Genomic DNA, 10,287 nt, shown 5'->3' on the forward strand with positions numbered 1-10,287 from the left:
AAACATTCCAAAAGCTTATCAGTCCTCACACTGAATGATCAAGCAGCTGGAGATCTGTAACATGAAGCCATATATATTAAAAATTATCTGCAAATAATCTCCTGGGGTGGAAGAAGGCTGTTTCTATGGTACCTTTGTATAAGGAACAAGGAAAACAGATGAAGAGTGCAAGGTCCAGCTCTAAAAATACCTCATTCACTTTCAGATAGTTCCATGGACATTGACCCTTCCAACACAAAACTAACAGGAAGCAGGGAGCAGGAGGAACAAGTACGTGGTACTTAGAACAAAGTAAAGGGTACACATTAGGAGCTTAGCTGAACTGATAATTAAAATGTATGTCAGTTTTCATCTGTTGGGTATTTCAGGCTGGAACAAGAAAAATGGATTAAATGCAATTCCACCCATACTAGGAGTGAGTAAACCTTTCTGGTTTTGGCTTCATGTCCTCTCAGCTGCACCACTTCTCTGATCTAGGCAGAAATCTGAGTCCTGGTTGCAAATATCCAGCCTCTATTTCCATCCACCAGAGCTTACTCAGGCGGTGTGTGCAACCTGCAGTGCCCTGCCTCACAGAGGGATGCTGGGCTCCTGTGAAGGGGAGGGACTCTTGCTTGTTTTGACTCGCCAACTAGTAGAGAAACCAAGCTCATACAGGCTTATATGGCATGTAAGATGTACCTGTGCAGTTGTCAATAAACACTGAAAATGAAGGAAGCGTGGATAAAAATAAACATGAAATTAAGTAAAAGAAGTGAATTTTGACCAGAACACATACAACACCTTTTTGTTTTGACTTTCTCTGGAGTAGCTTTCAGACCCTTCTCCTCATTAAAGCACTGCTTATTGACTAGAGACAGTCCAGACTTTGGCACTATATGAAATAGTACAAGTTTCCTATGTTTCACACTATGTGGTTAACACAATGACTAAAATAATCCCAGGGAATGTTTCTATTTGTGAATTAATGTGTTTATGCCCTCAAAAATGGTAAAATATAGCTGGCTGCTTTGATGATCATCTTTAGTTTCGGCCAAGCAGTGCCCAAACAACTCAAGCCTTGTCCTCCAGCCTGCTCTTCTTACTACAGGGAGCCTGACAGCTCTTTTGACAGGTGGTGATAGTAACATAAAATCTTCACTCTGTCATGAAAATGGAGCATATTCATGAAATGGAGCATTTTCATGAATGATGCTAAGGAAAACTTTTTTAAAAAATTCATTGTTTCTTTTTGGAACCTGTGAGCCATTTCTTCTGGGCTGCATTAAGAACAGCTCAAGCACAGGCTCCTGACTGTTTTTTCTTTCTTTCTTTTTTTTTTTTTTTTCCAAAGTACTTGAACTTCTCTTTTCGTTTTCATAGAGTCTGTACTCCCACTGATACATGCGACGAACTTTCGCTGTGGCTTGTCTCAGGCACTTCTGTGAGCCCAAAATGCAGAGTAAACTCAGAGCATCTGAGTACAGTGTATGTGTATGTAAGTAAGAAAAAGGGATGCAGCTTGCCACTGAACATTTGCAGTCACACATCAGCCTGCAAACAGCAGGATATTTTCAAGCATGGACATTTTCATATCCGTTCTGGAATCTCTATCACCTGTCACCAAGTATTATGCAATGTTTGTTTTATATATTTCATTGTTTCATTGTATCAGATAGCCCTTTCCAGTACAAGCTGAAAGAACACGAAGGTCCTCACTGTCCTGACAAGTAGTGTCTGATCTCTGAACATCTTGGTGCCATTGGTAAGGTACACTGAGCTACACAAATCTTCTGGTGTGAGGGGACACAAATGTTTTTCATTGCTCATAGCCATACCTCCACAAACTCCTAGACTGATATAAAAAGAGACAGCATACTTAAATGGTATACTTATTTAGCATACAGAAAGGCCAACTATTTTGACCAAAAAAAAAATACAGTTAATGACAGTTTTTATTAATTTACTGCTTTTCTGAATGCTTTATTACCACATTAGAAGTCTAGATTTGCAACTGAAAACAGCTGCTATTTGGCTTACTCACTTTCTAGTTCTTGAACCAAAGTAAGCAGTATGTCCTACCAGAATCTCAAGATCTGGAAAAACATACCAGCTTTCATTAACTCTGAGACCAAGAGTTCTCTGCTGATTCAAGTTTCAGCGAGATTTTTCCCTGAGAAAATATATCAGAACTGCCTGACAATGCCCAGAAACAGCTGCCTCTTACTTGGTTGGTATTTTTGGCCACAGTTTATTTTTTCTTGGGAGAAAAAAAATATGTGACCATTAGATGTAAAACAAACATATTTATTCACCTAGAAGCATTATCTAACCATATTAGTCGCAAAAACTGATGTTGTGCAAAGCATATCACATTTATCCCCTCAAGGATGTGGTTCTGGTATGGTTTGCATCACCAGGAAAGCACATCTGGATGTGGTAATGAGATTTATTGTGCAGGGAAAGTCCAGGAGTGCCTAAAACCAACTTAGCATAAGAACTTTTACTACTTTGGGTTGCCATGGAATTGACACAGGTGTAAGGACAGTTTTTCTTTCTACCACCCACCTGGCTGGGCACTAAATACTCAGGCTGCTCATGAGGCATCTCAGCAGAGCTCTGGGGAAATGGTGGTGAGTTGAAAGGCATGAATCTCTTTCTGGATAACAGAAAATCATCTAAGAACAAGAAAGCAAACCTGCTAATGCTGAAAGATAAGCTGCAAGCATGTTCCTTGTCTGAAGACAGGTACAGCTTGCTTTCTTCAAGTTATGATTTCCATTGTTCAGTAACCTCAGATGTACTGAGTTGTTTTATACTGCTTTTGAACTGATAGTATACCATTTCTGCCTTGAAATGAGATTTGGAAAATGCAAAAAGGCAGCTCTGGAGAAGAGTTATCAAAACATGTTACTAAGTTTTTCTTATTTCCAAAAACTGAGTAACATTTACACTATGGGCAAGGAAGCCAAAACAGGCAACAAGGTAGAAATGGTATGCGGAAACAGCAAATATGCAGAAAACAGAAATACAGTTTATTCTAATATTTACCCATATTCTAATGCTTCAGTCAAGAAGACTGAACACTTTGACACAAGTTGAACAGTCTTTGCCAGCCAGACTGTTTGATACTGTGTTGGCTCTGTGACAAAGCCAGTCTATACAGGAACATTGGTATTGTTTTCTGATCAAAGTGAGCCCTAATGGTATTAAACCTGAGTTGTGGTCTGACATGCTTTCCTCCCTCAGATATCACTTCTCCACTTTACCACCAGCTTTTTCTTGAGCTATTGCAGTATGATATTCTGCTAGCTTAAAGCATGGTCAGACTTTTATTTCAGATAATAAGAATTGATTTTCATATATATCCTGTTATGTTTGGTAAGGAGACATGAGGTTGTGCATGTACAGAAAAGGTAGCTTTTAGGGTATGGTGATATTCAGTTTCTGTTGACTCCAATGATATTGCAAGAGAAATAGGAAGCAGAAGAGCTTTAACAATTTTTTAATTAAACCCTCATGCAGCATAATACTTTAATACGTCTTTAAAACTAAATTTGTTAATGTTCCTTTTATAAAGGCAGACATGAAACAACTGTGACTATAGCAGAATATGAGTGGGTGACCCCAGTAACACATGCAGCATTCTACAGAGGATGAGATGCTGCTCATTTTTTTATCACCTTATACTTCTCTTTGCTTTCACAGATAGTAAAATGGTCTTATAATTTCAAATAAAACTGATTAGATATTATGAAATCAAACATCAGTTGCTCAGAAAACATAGCTCCATTGACAGCAACTGAAGCACAATAGATTTAAGCAACTTCATCATTCAAATCTCAGTTTGCTCATGCTAGCTTCTCTGCTCTGATGTGACACAACCCATCAAACAGCACTTTACAGAGCACTTACCAAAAGAGTTAAGAGTTTATTTACTGCTATCATAGAATCACAGGATATGCTGAGTTAGAAGGGACCCAGAAAGATCTTCAAGTCCAACTCTTGGCCCTGCACAAGACCATCCCTAAAGAGACTGTTGCTTCACAAACTTATATTGTCTACTGCAATCACTGTTACTGCTGCAATTCAAATTTCTTTTTTGTTGACTTTGATTGCAATTATATTTGACACCAACCAGAGTGAACATCAGAAAATGCAACAGTAAATGATGCTACAGGCTGGATATTAACTCCTGTAGTCACATATATCACCTGCCCTTAAATCATTCAGTGTGGTCTAACACTGTCTCCGTGGAAGCAAGGAAATCAAGCAGACTCTTCTTAAAGTTTTTGAGTGCACGTCATTAGTTTAAAAGGACTGAGCCTTAGGAGACATTCCATCTTCACTTTATAGCACGATTGACCTGACCTAAGTCAGTGATGACATATTCCTGTCAAAGCTGTAGTAGATATAGGGGATGGATGGGAAGACTTAGTAGAAAACAACTTTTAGATCTTTGTACAGAAGAACTCAAACTGAATTTATTATGAAATTCTGAAATGTCCAAACACATTTTACTGCCTTCTGGTTTCCAGATGGGTCCACATCCAGATCAGAATACCACAAAAATGCTGCTTTTTTCCTGCTGCAATCAGAAGCAGCTGCAACAGAAGGCTATAGAAAAGTCTGATTCTTAGAAAATGCCTGTCTCTGTTTTTCAAAAAAAAGAGAAGTTTAGATAATTAGATTAAACTTTGCAGGGGCATCCAAACATTTAGAATTGCATTAGGACTTCAAACTCTTGGAAGAATATTCTTCACTAGCTGTTTGCTCCTAATGAAGGAAGTAGAGTACTCCAGTGGGTAAAATCCACAAGATAGGACTCTAATTAAAAAAGGTTTGACAGTATCACTGGAATTCTTTGCTGCTCAGTTTCCCTGTTGATATAGGGAAACACATTTCTAAAGAAATTTTTTGGAGTGTCAAGTTAGCAGCCTTACTATTATTATTCTTTTATTACATGCAACCATGTGCAGTGATGAAGTTACTATTTTTGGAGACAAATTGCATTTAACATGTCACTGAATTCTATTCAAAATCCAATAAGTGATCAGCATTTTGGGGTTAAATCAGCAAGGTGTCCAGAATCCCTAGCACTAGATGACTCAGAAATTTGAAGGTATACAATAATTTCAGAAGCTGTACAGCATCTTGCAAGATTAAGACTATAAGGATTTTTTAGCATTTCCACTTCCTTTGTAAATCTATTGTCTGCCTTTCCAATCTGGCTTTACAGTCCTTGTATTCAGCAGGTTTACACAGGCACCTGCACACAACCTGTTCAAAACACTTGCCCATATCAATCACACCACATGGAAATATGCATTTAGGTGCTCATACATGAGCCACGTGGTGAAGGGCAGGAAAATGGAGCTGTTGTAAAGTTTTATTTTTGTCTGACTCTACATAAAATTTTAAAAATAGGACAAGATTATAATTTAACCAAAGAATAATTTCATTAAGATTAGTTCCCAGTATCCAGAAAGAGTGGATAATATCTAAATTAATAAATATAAATAACTGAAGATGAATACTAAGTTGGGCTTGTATGGAAGTTGACTGAAACTTATAGCAATCCTGACTCATAATAAAAATGATTTATTTAAAGATTTATTACGAACATTGCAGGAAAGGTGGTAAAAGACATGCACCGTTTTGTTTACAGTAAAATTTCCTGTAAATTAAAGAGTTCTTATTATCTGATTGGTTTTGATTTGGTATTGTACCAGGTATCTGTTTATAAAAGGAAATGTGATGGTACAAAGTGTACAAAGTGAATTGCAAAAGAGATTAACAGTCAGGGTGATTTTGTTTTAAATTAAGTCCTAGCAACAGACACTGTAGATCCCACTAGGGTAAGGCAAGTCAGTCTAAGGCAGATTTTTCATGTGCCATTACTGAGAGCTGAACTGCTCGAAATTGAGGCCAGAAAGCTACTCTCCAAAATGGGATCGGGGTTGCACGGGTCACTCTCAGGGTCAGAAGATGATAACCATAACAATAGGACAGACTTGAACTTCCCTGATCTGTGTGCTGAACTGTAGTGACCTCAGCTCCAAGAGCCAGGCTCTCAAAATGCTTTTATCTGTATATTTCTGAGGAATTTCAGCTGCTGGTGATGTTGATCAGACCTGGGGACCAGCAGCACAGTGAAGCAAATAGAGATCCTGAAAGATCTACGACAGTTTTGTTTCACTGAGGTGCCAGTGCACACAGTAATGGCCTTAGAGGCACATCAGTGAGAAAAAACCTGAACTGGTTTTAAAAAGAGAATCAGGTGATTAAGAGATAAGACAGGAAAAAATGTTGCAGAGCACTACAAAGGAAAAATTTGATATAAAGTAGGCACTATGTTTCAAAGGGATTATGTGTTTGGTATTTTTCCATTTTTGCAGAGCTTTTTTGCTTATAATACTGCCAAAATAGCTTATTAAAGAACTTTTCTGAAGTCACATTTATGTGACAAAGTATGTTGCAACCTCAAGTCATTCCATCCCACAGAAAATTTTCTGCAGGGAGTCTTGGATGAAGATAGTGTATTCACAGTTGAACAGCAGTAATGAAAACACACATTCCATGTTTCATCAGAAAACTAGAAAAGAACCTGTTTTGTAGAAGCAATTCCCTTGGTTGAATTAGCCCTGGAGCCACCCTGGCATCTCTAGAGATTGGACTTTACAGGTCTGCAAATCCTCCACCCAAGGAAAGAAAATGTTTGTGGATGGAAGGGCTGGATCTGCATCATATTAATTCTCTTTCTACATATAACAAAAGATTTACATGGAGTATAAAATTGTGAAAATATTGACATTATCTGAAGGCCGAAAATTACACGTATTCATTGGGCTTACTCCAAACAGTCCTAAGATCTTTATCTGATATTTAGTGCTATGACATTAATGCTGGATTTTTAAAATCATGTAGTTAATAAAACCAGTCTGCAGACAATCCTGTGTACACAAGTTCAGTGGTCTAGAAGGTATGTTGGCACCTACCTGGGGGCACATGTTCATTCATGATGACGAGTGATGCTGGTGTAGGCCGTCTTTTCCTTATCTGTAACAGGTATAAACCAAGGAGAGTCATTAGGGTCCATCAGCTGCTCCACATACAAAGCAAAGCAAAAAATCCATCTAGTGTCCTCCTGAGTATAGACCAGGCAAAGTTACAAGAGAAACTATTTAAAGAACAGCAGCACTTCACTGTCTTTCTGACAGTTCGTGTAGTCTGACAGTGATCAGGGTCATGCTCTTGCTTGTACCGGCAGAGCAAAGGAATGGGGAAAGCTTTCCAAAATACCTTTAGGATATTGTAATCATCTTAAGTTTTTGGATACGCATTGCTGACAAGTATCAGTCATATCTTAAAATATTGACATTTAGCTTTGTGTCAGAAAGATGATTGCAGTCGTTTGTGAGCTTGTATGTGCAAATCCCTAGTGCTGTCATAGTTCTCACAAGTAATAATTAGTAATATTTTGCATGTGCACTTCTGAGTTGATATTACAGGTATGCCTTCCAATGAATTTATATTTCTAAACTGTGGCCAGAGGTGTAACTACTGTTCTTTAACTTAAAAAACCTCCAGTATTTAAGATTTTTAAAAAAGTATTTCCAAAAAGCACTATACAGCAGATCTTTACATACCAATATATAATCCTGAATTGTATGCAGTTTTTCGTATTCAGAGCTTATCTGGGTAACTACTTTTGTTCCATTAACAGTGGCTGAACTGCATGGTATTGGACTCCCCTCCTATAATGCACACATTTGCACTGAAAGCTTTTTGTTGTTTCACTAAAGCCTCCAGGCTTGATATTCTATTGAATTTAAGAGAGGGACCAAGAGTATTTAAGCTAGAAACCATTCTGACACAAAACCTCAATGTCAATGCATTTGCTCTTTTTTATTTGCTGATCCAACATCTGTATTTAGTTGGATTTAAATTTTGTTTTCAGAGGTGTAAGTGGAAAATTACATTAATCAGGTTAATGGGTTTATTCCAGATTAGCATAACTGCAGCTGACAGCAGAATTTACTATTTTAATTTCATCATACAGCCACAGTGAAACTGTATCACACTTGGAATTAAACTCACAACACACACACAAAAAAGGACTGCTCATAAATACCAGGCAGAATTTGGGCCACCGCATTTCAAAAGCCATGGGAATTCCAGGAAATCCTAATCCTATGGTTCTCACATATTTCAGAAAAATACCAGAACACATTCTGCTTGAATTTATTGCAGAACTGTTCAATAAAGTATGGACATCTTGCATTTCAGAAGCACCTATGGGCAAAATTAAGACCGGTAGCAATTCTCTTCTGCACACTTCTAATATTTTGCTTTCAGTGGTCACTCATAACTCATTGTTTTCTGGCAAAAGTGTCTTCCTTTTAAGAGACATGAAATCAGAATATTCAGGAAACCAGATAGGTGTAAAGAATTTCATAGCTAATGGTACGGAACAGTCAAGGTTATAATATTCCCCTGGTATCATCTAAAACTAGACTTACCCAAATAGAAGCAAATGTTGAGAAGGACTTGTACTGAGAGAAATATACTGGGTCACCTAATTAGGATTTATCCAGGTTTTCTCCCAAGACTCCCTGTGAATCTTTTTATGCGCGTCTACACACACCCGTACACAATAATAGATACCTTTTTCTCTTTAGATGTCTGTACTGCTACACAGATATATATTATGTGTATGTTTTGGGAGTGAGTCGAAACCTAAAATAGTACATACATAATTCCAGTGGACACAAGTCAGGTATATTTCTAAATGTGTATATTTTTCAAACATGTAAAGCACTGTAAGAATGACATAAAGAAGACTGTATAAAAATCATGAGAAATACAGGAAGTAACTGAAGTGATGACTAGAGTGCAAAACATAACTAGTATTTTCTCATGTAAAATAAATGAGAAATAAGAGGTCTTCTGCCCAATGTATCTGTTAGGTACCTATTATCAGCTTCATGTTTTGCTTTATGTACAAATAATATACTTGAGTTAATTTGTTAAGAATGTGTATTCATGTGAAGTGTATGCATTAGGGTACAAGTGCAGTTATAGAAAGGCACAAAAAATATATACTGAATAAACCTACCCAACTTAAAGAAGCCTTATTCTGGCTAGAGGACATATCCTTCTCCCTCTTTAGGTATATCCAGATATCGCTATCACCTCCAGAGCATTTAATCTACAGTTTCACTAATATAAGTTAGAAAAGCATTTAGGCCACAAGTATTACCTGTTCTCACCCCACATTTTGCCCCCATTCCTACCCCATTCCCTCAAAATAGCAAAAGAAACTCATCTTCCTTACCTGCTCAGCTGCCTCTGGATCTATTTGACTCTGAAACAGGGGCACAGCAAACTGTATTTTTTTGGGGCTGTTGGGCTCCATTGTGATGCTGAGGTGAGTCAGACGAGAGAAGAGCCTGGAGCTTGAGACTGGGTCTGTGCCTCTCGCCAGGCGCCGTCCCCACAGCCGGGCTGAGTGCTCCGCAGTAACAGCTGTAACTCCCGACTTAGCACGGGAGTCTGCGTGAGTCGAGCAACTCCCTTATTCCACATCCACAGAGATGCCAATAGCTTGGCTATTTTCTTTTTTTTTTTCCCCCCTCTCCCCTCTCTTCAGCAGTCCTTCAGATCCTCTCAGCAGAAAGCTGAAAGGAACAATAAGCTAATTGTGGACCAGCTCACTTCTACATATGCCAAGCATTCACTCAGAAGCTAATTGAAAATGCAATACTAGCATTGCATGGCCTGGAGCCCTGGGATTTGAAAAAGAGGATCTCTCCACCATATATTACTAACTGGCTGCTCAGAAGTGCAATGCAAGCTCCCTCTGAGTATTGCTGATGGGCTCTTAATTATTGATGAACACAAATCAGGAAGTTTTCAGATTTTGGGGGTGGAGGTAGCAGGAGGGGTGGATGCAATAATTCGATCTCTGTTACAGTATGCTGGAACTGCTCTCCTCTTCTCATGTATCAAACAACTGCCTTTGATCTTTCAAATCTTTTTAAAATCGTACAGGTTCAGAAAAATCTTATAGGAAGATTTTTTGATGATGATGCTATGCAGATGAACCTTCATGAAGCTTCTCTGGTGTGCTAAGTAGGTTTGCACATTTAGACTGTGATTTCTTTTGGTGGACTCCATTTCACATGACTCCAGATACTGAGAACATCCACATTTAAGCCAGCTGTCTGGGCTCCCTCATGCTAAACATATCAATGGGCATTTAATTATATCCTAGTTAAGCAGAATATAGTGTTTACTTGAGATTAC

The 10,287-nt window shown here is 38.2% G+C and overlaps 1 protein-coding gene across 1 annotated transcript in view; it reads right to left on the bottom strand.

The window, feature by feature from the left end:
• The window catches only part of PPP1R1C (protein phosphatase 1 regulatory inhibitor subunit 1C), a 50,088-nt gene extending 40,393 nt beyond the window's left edge, over positions 1-9,695 (bottom strand). Inside the window, 3 exon segments of the mRNA XM_027880238.1 lie at positions 6,978-7,038; positions 9,317-9,441; positions 9,444-9,695. Coding sequence (XP_027736039.1) covers positions 6,978-7,038; positions 9,317-9,441; positions 9,444-9,567 — 310 coding nt within the window. The 5' untranslated portion in view covers positions 9,568-9,695.
• Positions 9,696-10,287: the final 592 nt, after the last annotated feature.

Source organism: Empidonax traillii, unplaced genomic scaffold (genome assembly GCF_003031625.1).
Source record: "Empidonax traillii isolate 1590-97213 ecotype Southwest subspecies unplaced genomic scaffold, ASM303162v1 scaffold65:size4453928, whole genome shotgun sequence".
Classification (NCBI taxonomy): Eukaryota; Metazoa; Chordata; class Aves; order Passeriformes; family Tyrannidae; genus Empidonax; species Empidonax traillii.